Source organism: Anopheles moucheti, chromosome 2 (assembly GCF_943734755.1).
Source record: "Anopheles moucheti chromosome 2, idAnoMoucSN_F20_07, whole genome shotgun sequence".
NCBI classification, from domain to species: Eukaryota; Metazoa; Arthropoda; class Insecta; order Diptera; family Culicidae; genus Anopheles; species Anopheles moucheti.
In genome coordinates this window covers 46,774,141-46,798,891 of record NC_069140.1, presented here as the reverse complement: position 1 = coordinate 46,798,891, position 24,751 = coordinate 46,774,141, and the positions used below count along the sequence as shown (strand labels likewise).

Sequence of the window (24,751 nt, the reverse complement as noted above, 5' to 3'; positions counted from 1 at the left end):
TCACTACTCAAATGGCATTGCTTTTAGTTGTTTGCGGTATGCTCTTGTGTTTGTGCTTTCCCGTTCGATGCTTCCCACAGAAGTGTTTATGTGTGTCCGTGTTCGTGTGTGTGTGTGTGTGTGTGACTATATATATGTATGAACTAAATTGCACATCAATTTATAGGTTGTTGCAATTTGCATTGTACAATTTATCATCGTTCCCTGCCGCCAATTCAAACAAAACGGTACGCGTTGTATAATTGGAGCTGTTTGCTTTTTCTTCACTCATTCGTTACTACTTATTAGATGCCTTAGATATTAGCTGACGATTCTTTTTACAAGTTTCTTCCCGATTTGTTTAACAATATCTTGCAGCTTATCCCGTGTTCCTTAAGCGTTCGCTAGAGTTTATGCTACCGAATAGAACTTTTATAGTTACTGTACAGAGGATTTTGCTTTGCTCTTTGTTAAAACGATAACAACGAACATTTATTATTGACGGTTGCGAAAACAAAAACAAACATCCTTTGGTTGATCGGGTGTAATCTCTCGGATAACGGTTGTCAACAGTGCAACAAAAACGGGACCCAATTCATGTTTTTTTTTTTATATATAAAAACGTACCGGTTCGACAAAAAAAATTACAAGCTTCCAAAACAAATGTTTAAATTTTGTGTGTATTTAAAGCACTTCAACGAATCGGATTTTATTTTACTGTGAGCGTTTCAATTTTGTTTTATTTTTGCCAAACAGTTGCATAAAGATTTTTTTTTGTTGTTGCCTAATTTTGAAACTAATTTTAATTTAAATTTTTAAATTTTGTTCCTTGTTTGAAACTGCCTAAAGCCCATGCAGTTACGACGCCACTTTTTAAAACGATTGCGCTTTCGATCTTGTGTTATACACGCTGTTAATTTGGGTGTTTTTTTATGTAGCTGCAAGTTGCAATTTTTGTAATTGATGGTTATTTAAATTATTACCATGCGCACGCACAATCACACATGCTCTCACATACACACCCCACCCCGCCATGTCGGTTTGCTATGATTATTTTGCTCGGCTTAATTAGTACCATCATCGTATTTCGCCTATATCGATCACACTAGCGGATCCTGATCGAATCGATGTTTCCTAGTTACGGGAAGTATGTATAACTATCTGCGTTACTTATTATTCACTAGATTCGCCTTCACCACACAAACAGCCATTTGTATATAGATATATGTGCGTGCGAGTGCGCGCGTGTGTGTTTCCTGCTCGATTCGATCCTGCACCTCCAAAGTGTTTGCGGGCAGCAGCACTATAGTAGCCGTTGCATCTAGCGCGTTTATCAGTAAGGGTTCTTTTCTGCTTATAGTAATTTCATAGTTATGTACTCTAGTATACTAGCGAGAAAGAGTAACCGAAACGTGAGGTCGGTACTATACAATTTTCCCATTGCTGAGTGTGGACAAAGGGATAGAGAAAATGAAAAAAAAAAAAACAAAAACTGGTGACAGTTACTTGGACAAACTACTTGGGTGTTTGTAACCACTTTCCCACTGCGGCATGTGTTCCCACTACGCTACTCCCTAATGGCACTGCGATTGCGATTGGATTAGAAAAAAAAAACACTAGAAGCGTAACTACTAAGGTGCACACTTATGTATGATACACTAACGTAAACAGAACTACCACGTTCGCTGATAGAGTACGCTGCAGAAAATTTGGCAACCATTGTGCTGTGCTTTTGTAGTGTAGTGGAGTGATGAAAGAAGGCGAAGAATTGTTACAAATAACTTTAAATGCCTTGTCACATATACGAGGGGCTTTTAATGGAGCGTACGAGTGTGATTCATACCATGCCCCGACAGAACACGCTGATCTAACCAATCCAAAGAAAGGATCGTTTTCGACCGTCTTGTAACCACAACAGTACTCTCTTTTATCTCATTGCTACATCGTCCATCGTTAAAACCGATTAAAAGCTTTTTTTTTTCAAGGTGTTCATTTGATGCTGAACATTGTCTGATGCAGTTCCGTAAGTCCGTTGTTCACGATTACGCTTTCCTTACTGTTTGTGGAGTGTGTACTCTGTCCTGATAAATAGCAAGGCTTACCGCACTAGTCATACAACTGCTGAGTTTCCTTTTCCTTTAAAGAACATCCAAATGACGCTCCTGGGAAGATGGGAAACGATGGTGTTCAGTAAGCAGTAGAATGATGCGACTATTTCTTGTATGATTTTTTTTTTGTGGAAGAAGATAAACTCAAAAACAACAAACGAATCGATACTCTAGCGACACTTATCCGTACTGTACCAAACTGTACCAAACCTTAAACGCCTATATTGTCGTCACTTATGTACATTTTCATTCTCTTAACTAATTACACGCGTGTGTGGAGGATTTGTCTACAGTAGTATGTTAGTATATGTGGTTGGTTTCCATTAAGCCTAATCATGCTCAAACATGTGTCTATCAATTACTGTACACACGGGTGTCGCTTTCCGTAGCATACAAGCATTAAATTCAAGAAAAAAGAGCTGTACAAAACAGAAATTAAATAGGAGTTGGAAGCAAATAGTCGTTTATAAGTTGAATTATTGTAAAATTTAACGAAGAGCGAAACAGTTTGGTACTAACAATGTGGAAGCAACGTTGTTGATACGCGCTTTCATTAACGCACCCAAACAAAGCTCAAAATGGTCCGAAACGATGGGTAGAAGGGAAGTAAAAGTTAAGATAAAATAACAAACACTTTAACAATGATGATGTACACCACCTAACAAACAAAACGAACCATCCATTAAGGTGATTTTGAAAAAAAAAAACAAACAATTCCTTAATCTCTCTCTTCTCTTAATCTTTTTCGATCTGTTTCACTTACGTGTACGTGTGCGTGTGGTTTAATTTGCGCTCATAAAGCCCTAAACTCTTCAACCCTGCTCTTCATGCTTAGCTTACTTAGCTCCTAATCCTAAGGATAGTGACGGATATACTAGTTTAGTGCTAACGCTACTACTGGTTCTATTACCTATTACCACTATATAACTTGTCAGTCAGTATGCTATGCTTTCTCTTTTACTGACCACTCATTCACTCACACATACACGCACACACGCGCACGCACGTTAGCTATGTACACTGAAAACGAAAACAAACAAAAGCTTTGCTTCTATTTCTTTTCAATTGGTTTGTGTTTTTTTTTTGTTTTAGTTGTATGAGCGTTTTTCGTAATACGAAATCGTACGATCGCACACCGCAGCAGCAGGCAGCCACAAAATCTGGCTGTTCGGCTGAACGTCTATGAAGCGTTGTTGGCATAACTTCACGGGCATAACTCCACTCCAGGTTGGATCGTTGATTCGCGGTCCTTCCCACCAAAAGCTGAGCTTTCGAGGGGTGGTTATATTCTAAAAAGAAAGAAAGGTAGGAATTTATTAAATAAGTTAGAGATAAATGCACAGTGCGAGTATATAGTAAAGAAATAAATTAAAATAATGACTATATACCCGAACCTTGTTGTGTTCGGTGAAATTTATTATTCATCTGAATTAATACGATCGTCAGTTTTCGTATCATACTGACGTATAGTTTCATTCTAGTTCCTTAAGAAGAAAGTCCGCATAACTCGGTATGCTTGCTGTGAAGTGTTCACTTGTGTGCTTCGAGTGCCGATTACCGGGAGGATGCCTTTTATCGTTCAATACATACACACACACAGCTCGGAAGGGATTCCAATCACGCCCACTACACCGAGGTTCGAGTAAGCTTAGCAGAAGCGGACGCCTAATCCCTTGTTCGACACTTGACACAGGTCAAAGAGTGCAACACTGTAACACTCTCTCACTTCCACCCCATCGTCATCGATGCATCGTCTCATTGAATCGTTTCATTCATTGCGGATTATAGCTTCTTCCCAAGATGCACTTCACGCTCGCCGATACTGGGGGGTGGTGGTACTGCAGCAAATAAAAAAAAACGACCCTGACATCCTGGTGTCGTGCGCTTAATCGCAAGACAACAAGTACTTCCCAATCCCCCTTCCGCTGTGTGAACCGATTGGTACCCTGTTATCCTTCGCCCCCAAATCCCCACAGCATGTCAACTAGCTGTATCTTACACCGGTTCTCCCAAAAAGGTGATTCACTATCGGGGGATCTCGGAACAGCTCGCGTTCGCTTCGAAAATCAACTGTCAAGTGATGATGATGATGATGATGATGATAATGATGATGAACGAAGTTGCGTCAAATATTCATCTCCGTGTCGATCACCATCAGCGTCTCGTTTAAGTACGGATGCTGATATCTGACAGTTACGACAGCGTTGAACGGGCGGGCGCGCACTTTAAACGAGTGCGATTCCGATTTGGGTAAAACAAAACAAAAAACTCCCCCGATGGGTCATAATGAACAACTGAGGCAGTAATAAAGGCGAACAGTTTTTTTTTTTTCGCTTCCCAAACGCTACAGACCAACCACAAAAATAAGAAGGGCACACCAGGAGAAGTTAGGATGTTTTGTCATTTCGGTGTTCGTTCGTTACGTCCCCGTCATCTACTCACTATTGCCATCGGATTGCCACCCTCCTGATGTCCCCACGAACCCAACAGATGCTTGCCGCGATCGGGGTGACAGGAATAAGTTTCGATTATGGAATGATTAAATATTCATTCACCTTTCACCAAGATTCGCTCGCGGGAGGATGAGTGAATGTGTTCGTCTTCTTTCGCTCATCTATACTTTTTCCTAAGTAATGGCACTGGATTTCCTCATCGTGGCCGCTTCATCAGGTCTTAAGAATGGAAAAGTTTTCATCTTTAGCGCGTGTGTGTGTGTGTGTGTGTGTGTAGCTTCTCCCGGGTGTTTTTTTTCCCAACCCACTTGACTTGACTACAACTTGACACGGGTTTGATTTTGTTACAGCAGTTCTCCACTCTCATGCTGATAACAGCCCTCCCACTCCCCCATCACAGGGTTGGCTTTAGGTACCATACGATACAGGCAAAGCAAAACGACAAGAGGAGAGAAAATCTTTGCGGTTTAATGAAAGCGGTGTGATAATATTACGTTACGTGGGACATTTTTGCCCGTTCGTTTTTTATTTTTCTTCTTTGTACTACAAAACTTATTGGATTTCGCGCAATCGCTCGTGAAGATTTAATTTGATAGGATTTTTGGTGAATTTGATAGGAAGTTTGGGGCCTAACTTGCGCTCACCCGACGGTAGGTAGGGGGCAAACAAACCGATGATGGTTTATAAAAATAGATTAAAATTGGGGTTTGGGGCTAACACGTGGATCGTTCGGTGCACGAGATTCAGTGAAGTTCTGTTGCGAACGGATTCATGCAAAATTGTTCAACCAGGCGGCATGCGGGGTGCGGTTTTTATCACCTTCACTTCTGAATAATCTACTTGTTGTTAGTTTTAATTTTTTATCGATTTGTAACGTTATATTTTAAATGGGAAGGTAGAATATTTCTTCACATTAAAATCTAACGGTCTGAATTCAAACATTTGAAATTTTTCTGAAATTTTTAGATTTAGAGGTACAATTTTTCTATTGCATTAAAGAAAATAATAAAGCGATAATGTGATCAAAAACACAATACAAGAAAATGTACTAAAAATATGTCCAGTCCAGCTGTCTAATTAGGATTACTATGTTTGCTACTAACAAGTGACTGAAATCTGTATCCATCAGGAAAAAGTGAACAAGTGAATCAGAAATATGGCAAAATTAGCAGTTGATATCACAATCACGAGGAGCTATTAATCTTTATAGTTGTCAAAATTATCAAAAAGGAGTTTTTATCATTATTTTTTAATGCGTCTTGTTACATGGAGAACTAAATTTGCATTGTAGAAAATTTAGAAGAATCATAATTTATTATGAATTAAAAAAAAATCATCCAACATATCGTAACAAAATAGGAAAAGTATATTTTACATATTCCTATAACGGAAAAGAATGCACCACTGCGACACTAACACTATCCTTAAATGTAACGACCGTACGTCATTACATGCATTCATGGAGGGAAATAGCAAAAAAAAAACCCCATGGTACGACACCATTATGCTTATGCTTATGCTCGTTTGCTCGTCTTTGTGTGCGCGACACAACGCCCTTTATGGCACGACAACAAAAAAAGGCCACTTTGACCGAAAGAAATTGGCCTCTTCATTACACTAATCGGTCGCATCCATAAAGTGTCGGCAGGACACACACATGTCTCAGCAAGCCTTGCACAGCGAGCAAAACCAGAGAAACTACAACAGACAGCACGATGAAGCGCACCATCGTACTACCGCACCGCGTTAAGCCACACGGATATGCACACGGTACAAATGACCATCATTTCGATTGCTGACGTCCGACAGAAGCCGGCGAAGCGTACAAAATGACCGCCCGGAAGTGTTTCAAGGCGGCGGACAGAGGGGGGGGATGGGCGAATGCGAATGAAAGTGAAACGACTCCCGGGGACTTTTTCATTCATTGCAAGTACGATCCACTCGGTCGTACGGTTGGGAAAGGAAAAAAACGAACCATCGCGGATTCACAAGCCCTCCCTCGACAGAAGAGATGAAACGTCCCCAATTGATACAATAGGAAACGTATACAATTATTTATCCTTCCAACCAGCACACCACGCCATTCACACCAGAGGCCAGTTCGCAAGCTTCCTGACGTCCTTGTGCACATCCCTTGTGGTTTTGTGTATGTGTGTGTGTGTGTGTGTGCAAGACCGAGGTGGAGTGCTAAGTTGAGCATCTGATTTCCGCCCGATTTACGCCCCTGAACCTTGCGTGAATGGGCATCCTGCTAACTGCAAACATTTATATTAGATCCAATTGATTCTTGGCGTCCCCTCGCGCTTGGCCACAATTATCCTTGGGCATCGTTGTCGGGGTACTGCACGGTACAGTACTTGAAGTGGTGGTGTTTGCCAGTGTGAAACGACCCGTCTGCTCGGGAAGTCCGTTCGTCCGTCCGTCTGTCTGTCTGTCGGAACGTTCATCCTCCTTCACGCGAGATGCTGTTGGGCCTGGGCACTGGCATACGATGATGTTCTTCGGTACGTTCGATGAAGCAAATTACCGTCAACCGTTTGTCGATTCAATTCCGATGGAGGCGGGGGGATACTCTCTACTACTACTACTACTACGACTAGTACTCCTGCTGGACGTGTAGCTTTCTTTCCCTTTAGCACACTGTGAAGACATTCCTTCTGAGGACGACCACAGCAAAAAGATGGTGGGAACACAGCGCTTAACACGCTTCCACGCAAGGGTGGAACGCTGGTGGAAGGAAAAGCAAATTGGTCATTGAGTAGGAGAAACAGCATCGATTTCGTTGTTCCATCCTCGATGGCATCATTGAGTGGCTTATCTCTTATTGTGAGACTCGAAAGAGGGTTTTTTCTTGTGTGTGTGTTTTGTTATGTCTGTCGGTTGTACCAAAAGTTTGGTGATCTTTTCAAGTGCAACTCCTAGATTAGTTAGTTGTGCGAGTTAAAGCAATGGTGTTCATTTGAAGAAAAAAGAAACAGCATAAAATAATTAAAACCACAGCAAACATAGCTTTTCTGCTGATATCACACAGAAAAAAATCACCACGAAGAAATTCAAACTAAAACGTTTAATCACAGTAGGCAAAGGAGCTGCGCGAGTATTTTTTACTAATACAACTAGCTTAGTCCTTTTTATTGGGGCCCACTTCGAGTAGCAACATAAAGCAGGCCATACTGAACAAATTCATGCTGCTCAATATATCACACCCAGATACGATCGGTTTAACGCTCTAATTCGTGAAACCACACCAATGAAACTATTCATCGGAATACTTCCTTCCAGCTAGTGGCTCGAACAGGGAAGCATACCGACATGCTTAACCATCGTTGTTCACAAGCACTCTTTGCACCGCGGCAAGAAGGATGGTCAAAGTGTTTGGATGGAGAAGGGGAGCAACAGCACACAACAACCAAAAAAAGCGTAAAGATGCCTTAGGATGGCGTGAGGTGCAGCAGACGCTGAAAAGCATAATTTATATCATCACACTTTCACGCGCTGCTCGTCGCCACACATCGGTTCACCCATCGGTTGCTGCGATCGGTTGGAGTAAAAAGGAACTATTTCGTACCAAATCGTTTTCCTTTCATGTCGCATTTAATGGTCGCTTTTTTTGCGCACATCCTTTCAAGAGTACAAGTACACTAACAACAATCTATACCCACTTCAAGTTTTGTTGCTCTCTCCAGGGAAACGGGGCACCACCACCATCACAGCCAATATTACGCGTGGCCGACACGGCACGGTAATTGGGTATAGCAGGACCACCATGCATGGAGCAGCAATTCAATGCATCATTTTGAATTTTCCACTCGGACTGCTGGTGGTTGAAGGATCGAACACGGAATGGGACTTTTATTTCCTTCGGCTTCACGCTCGTTTCGAATTTCAATCTTGTATTGAAATTTTGTACCGCAGAAAGGACGGTAGCGATGCAACAAGTAAATGGGTGAACGGTTTGTTGGTTTCCTGCCACGGTTCTGTTGCGCTGTGTTGGTGTTAGTTTTGGAGCGACAGCAAACGATGATTCGATACATCGCCCAAAGAAGGACACCAATAAAGTGCTGAGATATTTGGGTCGTGTACTGTGCTTTGTAATAGGTTTGACGGAAACCAAGACGGAAAAATAAGTGGTTGCGATAAAAGCTGTGTTGCGGGGTAATGGTCGTGATGGAGAAAGTTCCCCGCAGTGCTTGGAATTGTATACCCATTGTGTCTATCTGCATGCAATAATTGTTGCACATTTTCAATTAAATAGACGTCGGATCAATTGGACGATAAATTCACACCATCTAGATCACATGATCAGCTTCTAGATCACATGAGCTTAGTCTGGTTGTTTGGTGTCATTCTCATAACGAGGAATCAGGATTGTTTGCCTTATTCAATGCGTTTAATTTGAGAAATAGGAGGACATCGTTCAACTGAGTTGAACTGTAAAGGTATTCTCTGTAATCACGAATTTCAGAAGAGGTTTACTAAAACAAGCGAATAATCTAAACTTATTGCACATATATCGAAACATCTAAAATATCACTTGAATTATTGGCATATAGTCGAATACTCAATGGATGAAAGTAATAATATTTGATTCTAAACCAAATTAGATATTGTTGAGCAAAAGGGATAATAATTCCAGACGCACTCGTTCAACATTTTAAATTATATCTAATTAATGTGTATCCTGGTGGACTATGTATTTAATAAATATCAAATCAAATATCAAATATTATGTACGCTACGATTCTACAATTGCATGAGCTTAAAATTCATAGTAGATTAATAGTTAAGTCCTGTCGATTGGAGGAAAATTAGATTGAATAACTTACAAAGTTAGTTAGGCTGAAATTCCCTGCATTAGATATATCTTCATAAATTACGCAATAGCACAAACAGTCGCCATGACTGTCAGCATCAGAATCACATCAAAACACCAACCATTCCATCTTCACTATTGCACCATAAAAAAATACATTCAACCAAATCTGAAACTGTTGCTCCAATAAAACTGAAACTGAAACATTCTATTCCCTGTCCCGGAGTCGTCAAAAATCTACCCTACAGCGTTGTTGTCAGCCCGTCCCCAAGGTACATTAAACTTTACTACTTTTGCTCGCGGCCAAACCAGCTAGTTTCACTGTCAGCACACACATTATGCTTATGGGCGGAATATGTCAACCGGAAAAGAATGTCTGTCTTTATAGGCGATCGCGCGGGTAGGCGCCAATCCAAATTTCAACTCTTTCGCACCACCGGGTCGGGATGGCAAAGATGATTGGAAAATAAAAATCCACCATCCTCCAATGCATGCATGGCATAGAAAGCGAACGTTAAGCAGGATCTCTATATCATCCATCAACGAATTTCGGCAGCTTAAACGAGGTCCTTACAGTTTGTCTCGTTTAGACGAGACAAGTCGCGGCATAGGTTCCTGAGGCTTGAGGAGTTCTTAGTGTCCGTAGGCGCTTCGGCGAAACGGGCAGTTTCCTGCATGTGGTGCCTTCTGTTCTCTATGAAGGTTCTCTCCTCTAACAATCCACAAGAAAGACGAAACGGACCGGAAGGTTATGTACTCTCTCAGCACCGATCATCACCGGGGACAAACATTTGGTGTGTGAAAGTCAGCTTAGTGAAGCGCGTTTTATTGAATAAAAAGTGATTTAAACTTTTCTTCCGTTTTTTTTTCCCCTAAGAGGCGTCGGCCTTTTTCCTTTGCCGTTCACGTGGTGGTGACAGCCGGCAGGCCTTAAATCTCGTCGCCCATCCCTGCGCTCAAAATTCGACTTTTTATTGACTTCGTTATCATCATCAGTCGTTTTTCGTTTGCTTGGTTTTCGCAAGAATTGTCCTGCTGCGGGATTAGGAAAGCCGGTCCATCCTCTCAGGCATAACTTCACCTAAGTATGTCTTTGAGAAGAATTGTTACTGGCACCGCCAGCTATCGTCGATCACAAGTGAAGCAATTTTACCTCCGCATGCCTCTGCTACCAATCCTGCAATCAAACAGGGGACCGAAAGATCAAGCAAAAGTACTTCTTCAATTTGAATTTGAAATTTCTCTTTTTTTGTGGCAACATTATTCTTCAAAACGGCCTGCGGCCACTGGCCCTGGGTCTATGTCTTACGTCTTCCTTCCAGCATACCACGGGAACCGGTCTCCATAACGTGCATTAAGTTTTTTGACTAATTTGATAAATGTTCCCGCTTACCGGTGACAGATTGTCCTCCTTGTGGTGATTTAATTATTCGGAACCGACTTATCACGACATCTCGCCGACCGTCCGGATGCCAAGGTAAGGCAGCGAATGTGTCACAAACAATTCGTGGTTGGGCGAAACAAAACCACTCACTGCATGGAGGAGAAGGGAGTTTCTTGGTGTAGGAGTTTATTAGCAGTGCAGGCTTGACATTTTGCATACAAATTTGTGGCCCCTCCGGTTCTAGTACTCTGGCCGATGGACCGGGTGGCGGGTGAACCAGAAAATAGAAGAAAAGAATTTCATAAAACTCCCACGACCTTTTCCCTGCACGGGAGAGATGCTGATAACGGAGGCGGATGATTAGGGTGGGCAAAGCAAAGAAGAAGCGGTCTTTTAGCGCGGGGCACGCGAACGGTGATGATTGTTCACGTTATGTCAATCAAATTATTCCATTATTTCTGTGCCCTGTCGAACCGTCTTGCGGAGCACGGTTGGACTTGTACAAGGAAGAATTAATTTAACGTCCAATTTGGCAGATGAATTGATCGTTTTGATGTACATATTGTAAAGCAATTCAGCACAATCGTTACGTATCGCTCCAACTGCAGAATGTAACAATCTCAGTGAGTACCTTCAATGTGTCATGCAGGTGGTGATGAGATATGTGTTTTCTAAAAATAAAACAAACAAAATTAATTGCTCAAAAAAATCACATTTAAATTAAACAAAATTGATGTTGCGTCTACATCATTTATAAACATAATTAGCTAAAGTCGTTACATTCAAGCGATTGTTTTCTAAAGAATAGCTATTAACTGCTATCTAAGAAATGTTTCCTGTAAACAAACGACTTTATATCATTATTCGAGAGAGAGAGAAGAACGCTCAAGATTCTTAAGAATTGAAAGATTAAAACATATCATTTTTGTGCTTTTTTGCCAAATCGAACAGAACATGAGCAGCTTGCTGTGCAACAAATAACCAGCTCATATCAAATCGCTTGTTTTAGACGCTATTTTTCAAGAAAATGCGGTCGAAACTTGTTCATAAATCATAGAAATATTCGCCCAAATGCATTATCATTGCAGATAGAATACGAATGCGCATTTGGTGGGAGGTATCCAACCACGACCACAAGACAACTGATTTGAGGTGGTTACCCACAACATTCCCCATCTCCACCGTCGTATTTTGCTGACCTATACTATAACTATCCTATCCAACTACAGGTGAATAATGTTAAGAAAAGTCAGATCTTTAACAAAACAAAATATCTTAAAGTAGAAATTCAAAAAAAAAAATGAAAAGGCAATATTTTACAAATCTTTCGCATCAAGGATTGGACACTGGATTAACCAAGCGTGTTAAACGTTTTTTTCATTGATGGTTACTTTGTATAGGTCCGTGTCCGATGTATAAGTTGTGCCATTAGAATTAGAATTGTATGTCCTAAAGCTTAACATATTGGCTAGGCCGATGATATAAACAGAGGTAGGTTAGTAAGTCCTAATTGAGATGGAACGATTAGTGAAATTATTTGGAAACTTTAAAAGTATAGATTAACAACCGAATAACGATTTGCATTATTCAAATAGTTGTTAGTTCCCTACACATCGGAACAAAAAATAATCAAAGCGATAGAGTATCTCAAGTGTACGATACGAAAGCATCATACACTTTATTACACGGTTTCAGTGGCGCAAGATTAACAAATTAACAAACAATCAAAAACATTCCACATCTGCTTCCTGTTGCACATTTTCTTGCCTTTTTACAGCTCACAATATATCATCTGACACCATCACATCATAATATAAAGCATCGTTTAAAGCCCGCTCTTATGTTTCGCCATCAATTCTCGGACATTCAAAGTAATAGCCCTGTCAAAGAGGCAGTAACCATTCCGAACCCCCCCCTCGCACCCACATTCATAGTGGTGTTGTATTTTAATAATATGTACACGCTGTACGCTAGTAAAACATAACCTATAAAACCAGGACTTTCATCGTGTACGATCACTTTCATCGCTAGCAATTGGAAGGAGTTACCGCACACAATTCCGTTCAATTCATTGCATGATTTCCGAACCATGCATGGTTACCGGCCATGTGAATGTTTTTTAAGTGCTTGTCATCACCCATCAGTTCTGTACGGGGATGAAATATTTGAGGGAAGAAAAACAACAACATCATGTAAAAAAAAAACGATAGAACCACATACCGATCACACAGCCATGCATCCTAGGACCTAGGAACAAACGTTCGAAACTCGTTCTTTTACTGCTTTTGCGTAATGGTAAAGTTCGTTATTGTACCCACTTAACGGTTGACTTATTGCTCGGGAAAGAGGAACAAGTTCGACACACACACACACAAGAGTTCGGTTTTATCTTGTTGTGGCCGTCTGATCTGATCATTTCATGCTTCATCTTGCAAAAACCGTTCGCTTGGGTTTTCGGAGGGCGCCACAGCTCGGTGAGTCGCCGGGGGGGAGTCGTAAAGTTTACGAGCATGATTTTATCGGTGAACAAATTTAAAATGAATAAAAAACGAAGAAAAAAAAAACCCCCCCGCCACCTTTTGGGCATAGGCGGGGTTGGGTGGCGTCTTAGCAAACGGATTGTGAAGGTTGCAATGCTTTCATTTTTCGCATTCCCGTGTGCGCCGCCCTGTTGCTTGTGAATAGGTCAACGGTTCAAACGACTCGTGATAAATGCAAAAGAACAGGTGTTAAGCTTCCCTACTACTTCGTCGTTGTGTCCAAGGGAAAGAAAAAAAGCAACCTTAAGCCGTTTGTTCGTACAAGCTCGTACAAATAGCGATCTAGTAGTCTCTCTAACCTTGCTTTATTCAACCATATTATTGTCCACCGTGCGCGAGGAAAGCTGTCACCGAAACAGAACACTCCGACACTTCCGACATGGAGCAAATCGTTCCTGACACAAATTTGCCACTAACAGAAGCGGATCGGCTTATGTGTGGGGTCGCACAATAGAAGCAGTGTGAACACACACATCACCTCGCCGTGAAAGAATGAAAACTCAAATGGTGGAGGCGGTTGGTGTTTCTCGAGTAAAAAAAACAACAGATTCATCCACAAAGGATGGATATTATGACGTGCTTACAGGATACTTAACTCTTATTGCGTTGTTTTCCTTGTTTTTTTTTTCTTTTGATTCACTCTTCTCTCCTACGTTATTCGCACTATTTTGTTCTTTTCCCTCGTATGGAGGGAGAGTAAAGGATGCCTCCAACTCCCGGCGTTTTTTTGTGTATTTCCTATTTCAATCTTTTCCCACGTTGCGCATAGCAACTGCTTGCTATCATCTCGATAAAATAAAGAGCGCGCAATCCTTCGCAACCTCCACCGCCACCGACAGTCCTTTGATTCCACACATTGAAAAGGGGTGAAAGGACGACAGATGAATTGATAGTCAACACGATGGAGGGAGTAAGGAATGAATTATTCGCTTCTAGGGCACTGATAAAATGGGCAGAAAATTGGGAACATTCTGCTAGTACATATGAAGCAGCGCATGTTGTCATGTTTTTAATGTTCTTCTAGGCGCACTCTGAAGAAGAACGGGGAGAGTTTGAACAACAAGCTTTTAAAATTGTTAAGATACACAATCCGATAAGATTAGAAATATATTTTTGACCATCGTGCATACCCCAAATGGACTGTTTTAAAATAAATGCTCTGATTTTATATTCATTTGTTTGTTAAAAAGCATTCAAAATAAAAAAATTAAATTAAAAAAAAATGTGTAAAAATGTCAGCAACCAGAATTCAGTTTCGAAATTACAGCAAAGCCGACAGAACAGTTGGCAATTTTAGATAAATAAGCAGATCCGCACTTGTTGCAGCAAAACAGAAAAGGAACTCGCTCGCCATAGGCATACACAGGCAAGCATGGGCACAAAAGGATACAAATAAAATGCGAGAACCGGTTATCAGTGCGGAGGAAACAATCTGTAAACAAACATTAATTTTGTTGTCATGCCGTACATCTTCCTTATCCCTCGCATTTCCAACCCTTATTGGGGGCCGCGCATGGAACAAGCGCAACAAGTAGCATCCACAAAACAGTACTCCTGGTGTAAAACAGCAGCAGCAGCAGCATATAAAAATCCTTTTTTCCGTACACACGAAACATAACCTGAACCAAAGCAAATAACCAGCGCCATGCGGCAAACAATTGGGAAACAAAGGGACGACCCCCCGGGTGCGGGTGTAGCGCGTTTTGATTACCTCCTTCTTCACGCAGTTGCATTCGCGAGTTGCAACAAATGGGTTAATTTTGGTATGCAAAAAAGGGGTTTTTGATTGGTGCGAATCGATGCCAAAAAGGTGCCAAGTTCGGTGGCGCGTATGTTATGAATAAATTGTGTGTTAGTTTCTATTTTTAAAGTTAGTTTATTCATATTCGACTTTCGAGGGACGGTTGCGTGCGGTTGCGGTTGTGCCACAAGCGTACGCGTACGTGCAAAATATTAATTTTAGACACATGGATACATTTGGCTGGACACTGCATTAGTTGCTTTTAGAATGGTGGGAATTTTATCGGGGGTTTCTATTCCGAACGGAAGTTTATCAACGTGCAAAAAACATAAAATAGTCTAAAAACTCCTTTTTAACGTTTCATAATAAATAAATACTATATTTAAACTGCCGGTTTGCTAAGGGCCATCTTCGCCAAAAAAAGCTTCCCTTCCAGCGCGTGCTGCTCGCATGGAAACATTGTTCCGAAAGCAAGCCCAAAACATGCCCACCTTTCTTCCCCGTACCCCCCAAGTTCCCACTGTACTGTTTAATTAAAATATCAAAGTACTTCGGTGCGTTACCTCCGGATAAAAAGAAGCACCTGAAGCAATGCTTCGCTCGTTTGCACGTAATTGAGTCTTTTTTAATTAATCTCTTTAGCACGGGGATTCGCGCACCGCCGAGATGATTTGCCCGCCCCGGGTTTGCGTGGCAACATAAAAATAGTACACATCGCTAATGTGTGCCCGCTTCTAATGGCCGGAAAAATTGGCACACACATGCGATACATATTACAAAACCACACCCAGGCCTCGCACACACAAATCAAAGCACACGAAGGCTCACCTTTCAAAGCATCCTGAAGCGTAAAGAATTATCTGGTGCCGCGCTTGGGAAGGCATTTTTCCCGGCAGCGTAATTTGGTTTGGGCGTCTTAAGATGTGCAGAAAGAAATAGAGCCGAACATTTCGGGGCCTCATGCGCAAAGGTGAAGAAGCATTACCGGGCGCCGACGGCAGCGTATACGATGCGGAAGAAAGCAGATTATTCAAAGTGACAGGGAACCGCTTTACATACCGGTTCATTATTAAGGGAGGGTCTACCGCCGTTTCCATCGCGTCCTAGCCAGCCAGAATTAGATGATACTCTTGACGTTTTTAAAAGTCTTCTCGGAAATATAAACCAAAGAGCACTTGTTGTAAATTCAATTGGCTTCATTGGTAGCGTTGCACAGTGACGGTTGCGGCTCGGTCACGGCAAGTTCCTAATGGCGATGGACTTAAGAAGCTGCTGCAAGCAACATAAAAAGCACCAGTGTTGCTGCCGGTACTAGGAAAACAGGTCCTTTGTAGGAAAAAAAAAGTTCGAATTCCGTCATTTTATGAACTAAAGTGACATTCATATAGTTGAATAATCGCTGAATGAAGTGGCTATTTAACGTTCAAAACAATATTTTTGTTCTCGTTCAAGCAAGTAAAGTATAGATAAACAATTCTTTGTGAAATGTTTAAGAGGTTTTCAAAAGTTTGAAGGACAACTCAAGCATTATAATGTAGCACTTGAAGGACAGATATGCCCTAAACTCCGTAGATAGAAAAATATCCTGATTTAATAATATGACAACTTCCTCAATTAAAGGATTCAGATTCTTTTCACGAAAAAGTGCCTACTTTCAAGAAAATGTGATAATAGAATTATTAAAATGATTAAACTAAAGCATTTGATTTAAAAAAATCTCGATACTTAGACATATTTTATCAGGAAAGTTTGAAAAGTACTTAGCTAAAAGATTTGCACGTTTTTCAAATTTTTTTTTCGTGAAACATGCTTTGAAACTATTAAAGCCGTGTTTTCAAGTTGCGATGAACATTCCTATTTGTTGGAGTGTTCGTTCAGGACCTTAAAAGTTTTCAAAAAAGTCAAATAGTTCATTTTGTTTGCCTAAAGTTCTTGAATGTTGTGAATTTATATCACCATGAGACGATCTCCAGGAACAATGGCAACAAGAAAACTAACGGACGCATAAAATTCAGAATACAAACAGAACAGAACATGAAAAAACAAAACTCCAAAAAATTATGGATGGATAAACTAATTCCTTGTAAAGAAGACAGCAGGTCTTCTTCCTTACAAACCGGGCAACACATTTCATCGCAACAAATGCACTAAGAGGAAAAGAAACTTCAATTCAAGCATAACCACATTCGCGAAGTCTTATATTATGCATATAGATGCACATCATGTTTTTGCTACAGCGTGCGATACGTGCCCTGTACCGTGCAAGATTCATACCGAAACGAAAAAACGGAAAGAAGCAGAAAACATATTCCATAATCTTGTTCGCAGCACTCCGAACGAACCGTATGCTTTCTTAGCGCCACGGTTATTACAACCTCTAGCAGTATAGAGCTTCCATCATCCATCTCTCACCCTTGTGCAACCGCTCACACCAACATACGGAGCCCTATTCCTTGGGTATCGAAACTCAGCCCCATATTTCGCTTTCTTCGCCCTCGGTATGCAGTGTGGGTTTGATGAAACATAATTTCTTGCATAATTTATACTAATCGCCAATCCGTATCCTTCCAGCTCACTTGTTCACGGCTCGCCCGACTCGTTCGCACTTGAGTCTCGCTGAAAAAGATCAATCAGCGCACAGCGGGCGGGAATGCTTCTAGCCGGCCGGAACCATTTCCTCTCCGATGCGCTTTCAGCGTGCGCTCAACACCACCCCGCTGTTACCAGCCGGGCGAGTAATGAGATGCCGGTCTGTCGGAATGACTAGCGCGTAGACGCGGGCCCGGACTTTTGGCAGCTTTCGAACAGTTTCCGAGAAGTGGCGGTTCGGCGGTGGCTTCTGTGGCAATCGTTCATCTTCGGTGCCGCCGTGCTTGACTGGCGCGTTTGCACGCGGCCAACCCGAAGGACATTCGATCATCTTGACGTTGGTTGCGGTGAGTGGAACGGTTTAGTTGTTTAGCTGCCAGCACATAATTAAAGAACAAGTCAGGGGTTGGCTAGAACCGGTAGCAGCATCGATACCGGAGGCCTGATGAGAAAACCACAAACATCGGCGCATTGGTGGTTGTACCACTGGGGGAAGCACGAGGTGCACGATGGACGTGATTTTCATTTCCGTCCGCGCGGTTTCTAGCGCTGTAAAACACATCATCAGGAATCATATACCCCGAGCAAAGGGATGGGAAAAAAGCAAACCTTAACAGACCGTAAGGATAAGGAAGGCCTTGGCCGGACACAGGCAAGGTCGATTGGATGATAGGCAGCATAAGTTACAGCTCAATCAACTTTTCACACCGTCTGACCGTCGTCAAGACGTCGACCACGTGCGTCAGCACGAGATTGGATTGGACTTGCTTCCAAAACGTCCCGGCAAACGATGCATGGCGCGGAACCACCACCAAATCTCGGCAACAAAATCTTCACCCAGCTTAACACCCCTTTGGCCATTGGGAGCACACGCATGGTGAACGCAGGGCGCACTAGATGGGACAAACTACACTCCTGACGCCAGAAAGTCAATCAGCAAATTATGCCTTAACTTTTACCTTCCACCACCAGTTGAGAGGTTATGATTCGCTTCTTGTTCTCTGTTCTGTTCAAGGGGCGAACACACAAAAAACGAAAGAATCCTTGCAACAACTCATAGCAGCAAACTTGTTCGCAACTTCTTTCTGACAGTTTTAGTGTCCCGCAGGGCAAGTGGATGCTGGCAATGTATACGTTATCCGGGGGTTTGCCTGTGCACGGGGACACTAGCTTTAGTGTTACAAGAGTAACTTTTTTTGGTACGCTCCCTCGTACGTTCTGACCTTTGCTGACGCTTGTTACCCAATTTCTACCATTTCTACCCAATTTATACCATGGTTTCAACGAACGGAAGGTTTTTTTGTGGGTGTAAAGAAGCGCTCCGGTGTATGAGAAAAAGTGATAAATCACAGTGCGACTACTTTTATGTCACGAGACACTGGTGATAGTTTTTCGTTTCGAGACTAATCAGAACCACGTCTAATATTTTCCACATCGTAAAAAGAGCGCTATAAAGTGTTATATTACTTTTACAGAGGATCGTTAGATGAAAAAAACAACAGAAAAAATACGATTTTTAAATATTGCTACTATAAAATATACGATACTTAATTAAGTAAGCAAAAGCGTTTGCTCACCTCACAGCACTGGGCACTGGTCGTTTGAGGGTAAAGCGATCACGTATCACTTTCACCACATACACACACACACTCTCGACACACCCGGTACGTCCTTAGTGCACCCAGGACGGTGGTGTTACGCTTGTCCGGGCCGCGTACTGGCCGTGGTTGTGTGCGGCGGCCTGCTGGTTCGTTGACGGTGCGGTCATCGCACTGATCCCGGACGACGAGTCGGACGAGTTGGAATTGTTTGGTGCCGCGTAGCTGTTGTGGATCGAGAGCGGCAGGTTCGAGAAATCGAGCGATCCCTCCAAGCTGAGCTCGTGCTTTAGCACCTACAAAATACGCACACAGATACAGGGAAAGGTTAGCAAAGATAGATGTAACGAACCCGAAAATGGGATTGCGGCGGGAGGATCCCAACTTACCTCGTCCACGCAGGGAAACGATTCTACGTTGATGTTGATGTCGTCGATGTTTGTTTGGCTGTTTAAAGCTTCCATCACTTGACCCATTAGCGTCTGCGGTGTTGGATCTGTAATGTTTCGAAGATTCGAGTGAACCAGTGGGAAAGACGTTACCGATTAGCTAAAAGGGGGTTTGAACGGGAATCATCTCCCGTCCCATATCACTTACCTTGCTGCGGTGGTGGTGCTATCAATCCGCAGATCGTGTTTGGCGTTAGCGGAGGACTAGACGAGGGCGTTCTTTGTATTACGCGAGATCCAATTAGCATGGCGTAGTCAGGTGACGGTTCGCTGTGCGGATATGAGGGCGACATGCCAGTTCCGGACGCCGGTGAGATGCTCTGCGGATAAGGGACAAGGGAGGAGGAGAGAAAAAAAGAAGCAAGTGTGATTAGACGATGGCGTTATTAGCGTTGGTGAGATGAATCGATCAAAAAAGAAAAGACCACCATTTAGTGTGGACGATAGTTACAGTAATTGATAGGCGCATTTTAAGCACACGATGTTCATCATTTTTGCCATCGGATGACCAGTTGAATAAACATTCTGTTTCCCGTGTAAACGAGGAAGTGTCTGCCATCTGTATAAACCTTTTTTGTTTCAAGGTAATGAAGTGGCAATTGGTTTCTATTTTGACATTCATCACAACACCCCTGAAAAACGTGTACATGCTAAAATACATTGGTTTTTTGTTGTTGAGAAACAGATTTCGAAGCCAAAAATGTTATTTGTATTGTGTTTCTGAACGGTCGATAAATTGTTTACACATCTTCAGCAACAGCAGGTTCGGTAGCTACAAAGGCGAAAAGATGTAATTGTTTGTTCAAGTTGCATGCTACTGTACTGGAAAATCCAGTTTAAGTAATGTTCTAGAACACTAGAATGTTCCGTAAAAACAGCTATTCGTTTTCAAAATGCGGAGTGTTGTCACATTATACCAGAACCAAATAGTCACCAGAATTGGCAACCTGATATAAATGATCGCGAAGGACGTCACACCATATGCAAATTAGAAAATATTAAAAGGCTGTCACATTTAATGATGGAAATATTTGAGAAAACCCTGAGAATTTCGCCTTAAATTGTTTCAACAATAGATAATGCGATATTTGATGTATAATACTTCCTAAGTGCTTCGGAAGTTTACAAGCATCATGAAGAAAACTCCCGAAGAAAAGTGTTACCTGTAGCAACAAATACACATACAAACATTAATTCAGTGGTTGCGATTCCAGGTGCCAAGCAGGGAAGACTTAGAGCCTCAACTTCCACAAGTAAAACGTGAAAGGATTAAGCTTGTTTGTCGGATGATTTGCCACAGCTACGAATTGTGTCGTACAGCAATTTTCAACACAATAGGGCACACTTTTCCACACCGAGAAAATGGTTGCGGGGCGGGAACTGGACACGAACGTTCACAGGATCGTTTCGTTTCTTCCATGATTTCCGACTTACCTCACGGGCATTATTCTGTAGCATGCAGGTACAATGTTGTATGCGATGAATCGGACACTGATTCGGTTGCTGCGGGAGACTGTACGATGGGGCGACCGAGGCCATCAGTGTGTAGGGTGCGGGCGGTTGGTACGGTGGCGGTGGCGGCTGATTGTGCATCGCCGTCGACTGGGTGAACCTGCTCCAGTAGTGCGGCCCATTGGTTGGAAGAAGGAAAGCAAAGAAATACCCATTGATAATAGCGATTTCCGGTGAGTGGTGGTCGGGATTGAGGGAGGGTGTTTGGACGATGGGCGATGGAAGAATTGAGTCCCTGAGCGGGCTTCACTTCCGGGGTAGGATCGGATTAGGTGCCGGGTGCAGGAGTGATGGAGAGAAAGATTGGTGGTAATAATAGGCGATAAGACGGACAAAATGCTATCACGCGCTCTACAACGCGTTGCAACGAGATCGCAACACAAATAAAGAGTTATAAAGAGTAAAGGCTGTTTGGTGGTGCGGCTAAACAACATTCACTAGCATAAAGAAGAGAAGCATGCACATAACGGGACGACCTGTGTATCGAACTATCGTCGAACGGCTAACCGCTAAGATAGAGTTTTCGTCGGACTATTTTCGCCGGCTCGCATTATTACAGTGGACGATGAAGCATGGGGTGAGTTGTGGCAGCATGAATGTGATGCAATGAGGTTAACGTGAGACATGAGAGCAACAAAAGAAGATGTTTGCGCCGTCGGTTCGGCGATGGAGATGATGAAACCATACTGACCCGGTGAAGAAATCGTTCTGATGCAGTGTCAGATCATCGGCCAACGACCCGGCCAGCTGATCGAGTGCACCGATATCTATCTCCAGCTCCTCACCCTGTGCCTGGTCCGCGTTATCGGCCAGGTCGGCCACATCCTCCGTCGTGTAGTTCCACACATTATCAACACACACGATCGACTGGATCGGGCTCAACCTACCGCACGAGCTCGCATTTGAGGAGGCACGCTGGCGGAAGTCGGGCGACAGCTGGAAGTTACCACTGGTGGGGACGACGACAACGGTGGGCATTATTGTTCCGTTTCCGGTCATCATTTCACATCATCAATGTGGCGCCGAGAGCGAGGTGTTTTTGTGGTGTTTTAAATGTAAAAATTTTCATAAAGTTGTTAACGAAACGAAAATCAAGAACAAAGAAGAAAAAGAAACAAAACATAAAATAAGAATGTAAACAATGATAAAAATAAATCGCAGTATAAATGTTAAATAATTTATCAGGAATACGTAAAACAAGAGCTTTGTTCTTGATGTTGTACAAAAAGAGTTGACTAGACAAATAAAAGCTGTGGACTGTTTGGTAGTAAATCTACTAAAGACCGGTATAAATATGAAACAAATTTAAAAGTTATCTAGAATCACTACTAAAATTGAGAAAAAACACGCTACTAAGTGAGCAACTACGTATACTTTAGACATTAAAAGCAAATGTTGTAACATGATCACTATATATAGAATCGAACGAGGCATAAAAAGCTAAACCGTCTAATAAGAAAATCCAACATTCTACACAAAGTTGATACTACAACTGTTGATAAAATTGTTGTGTTTAAAATAGAAAAACTTGAAGAGTCAAAACAGTAGCAAAAGAATTGTTCTAAAAAAAGGAGAGCATAAACATTACAACATCCAAATCGGCTATTCCCTTATCCCAAAAAAAACCTCCCAGGATGGTCTGGGAGCTCAGCTTAGGGCCATACCTATGCAGTGGACTCTCTGGAAACAGATCTAATCCTTCACTAACACTACTGCTCGGTGACGGGGTGGCATCGTTGAGAGGGTTGGCTGTTGGAGGAGAGAAGAAACAGGATGTTTTAAAAACTGGACAACAATCGCAACGCCTTACGCATAATACTTACTGGCCAGACCGAGGGCAGCCTGCTGCCGTATCGCTTCGACGCGCTTTTTCGCCCGGCCCCGGCGCTTCTCGTACTTGGACGTTTCCATCGAGGCGGCCCGCCGGCGCACCGATTTGCCCGGTTTTGCGTCCGGGTTCAGCATCCACCAGGACGATTTGCCCGTACCCTCGTTCTGTACTCGCATGAAGCGATTGTGCAGCGATAAATTGTGCCGGATCGAGTTCTGTGGATGGTAAGTAGAAAGCAGCGAGAAATTAGACGCAAAAGAATCACACACACCCCACAGCAACCGGGAACGATTGCCCAAAAGAAAGTGGAACGCACAGCGAAGAAGACAGCGCCCCAAAAAACGGTCTGCCGCACACCGTTTGCCGAACGTGTCAGTAGTAGATGCTCTCTGGGAAAGCACACAGCAGGACGGAATGAAATCGAAATGTGAAAAAAAGCAGCAACGAACGAAAATTTATTGCACCCGTGGAAGGAAATAAATTTTAGTCAAATAATTGATGGTCAACTGGCGCGCCTTGGTCGCCCGATGGCGAAATGCCCGGAAGCTTCGACTTCGAGAGCTGCTCAATTACCCGGCGACACCAGAACCACCACGGTAGGGAGAGTTCAAATTTGCACCCCATCGTTTGAGGTCCTCGAAAGGTGACGTGTTCCTTCGGCAGATATCTCGGAAAATGCGCCGCATGGGTCCGTCGCCATCTTTCCACTTCCCATCGCTGATGGCATCAAAGCATTAGAAACAGTGGAAGAAATTGGGCGCTAAATTCGACTGCCAATGTGAATTGTACGGCAGCATAACTCAACCCATTGGCAACATAAATCGTACGGATTGAGGATACAGAATTTTTCCCCGAACGGATGCGACTGATGCTGTAAGTATGGGTATGAGCACGAGTAGACAAGCAAATTTAATTCTCTGTTAAAAGAAAATGAATTAAATTTGATCGGACGTTGATTTTATCTCCATTGTTTTTTAGAAAAAGATTTGTAAAAATAATTAAAAAATATTGTTTTACGTTCCTTTTACATTTTATTTTCTATATTATATCCAGTTTTTGCTTTAATTCTGTAAGCGTTCGAACATAATTGTTCTTCATTGAATCTTTAATATATTTCACATAAAATATTTGAACATTAAATAAACCGTTTTAAATTCTTTGCTTTGAATATTAAACACTTTTCCAAATGAAATGGAAAGCCCTGTGTAACTGAATGTTTCAATTACTATGTTTTATATTATTCGTTTCTAACGAACACAATCATCGCATTTAATCAAGCAAATAAACAACAGATAGACAAAAACCTTCAATTCAATTCTCGCAGCATTTGACACATGTGAAGTATCACAGTGCGATCGTGAACATCGTGTGTGTACAATGTAAACTGGTTTAGAAATTAATAATAAATTTCCGATGTGCATCATAAAATATGAAAGCAATAAATAACAACGATCAACTTTTGTGCTGAAAGCCAACCAAATCAATTTCTTCATATCGGCCACCAACACGAACGTTTTATCTTGTTTTGTATCAATCGTTGTCCGTTTGCGCGTTATTAATTTTGAAACGTCGATGAAAAGTTTGCTGCCTTATCTACTGCCCGGTACGGAGTTTCCGTGCGTGCAAGAAAACTTACACTTTTCTTGGAAAATATAAAGCCAAAAAAAAGTATACAACTAAGAAAGCTGTTTTTTCTTCTACTTTTCATAAAAAACAGACATGCTGATGAAAGGATAAAAGTTAAGACGATGAGT

General features: G+C 42.1%; 1 protein-coding gene across 1 annotated transcript in view; it reads right to left on the bottom strand.

Annotated features, from left to right (window-relative positions):
• Nucleotides 1–3,154: 3,154 nt before the first annotated feature.
• Nucleotides 3,155–24,751, bottom strand: part of LOC128299111 (forkhead box protein O) — a 69,896-nt gene continuing 48,299 nt past the window's right edge. Inside the window, exons 4-11 of the mRNA XM_053034976.1 lie at nucleotides 22,990–23,212; nucleotides 22,831–22,915; nucleotides 21,858–22,115; nucleotides 21,089–21,266; nucleotides 19,803–19,974; nucleotides 19,595–19,701; nucleotides 19,185–19,501; nucleotides 3,155–3,376 (exon numbers count right to left, since the gene is read on the bottom strand). Of these exons, the coding sequence (XP_052890936.1) occupies nucleotides 19,280–19,501; nucleotides 19,595–19,701; nucleotides 19,803–19,974; nucleotides 21,089–21,266; nucleotides 21,858–22,115; nucleotides 22,831–22,915; nucleotides 22,990–23,212 (1,245 nt within the window). The 3' untranslated portion in view covers nucleotides 3,155–3,376; nucleotides 19,185–19,279. The remainder of the gene's footprint in view (nucleotides 3,377–19,184; nucleotides 19,502–19,594; nucleotides 19,702–19,802; nucleotides 19,975–21,088; nucleotides 21,267–21,857; nucleotides 22,116–22,830; nucleotides 22,916–22,989; nucleotides 23,213–24,751) is intronic.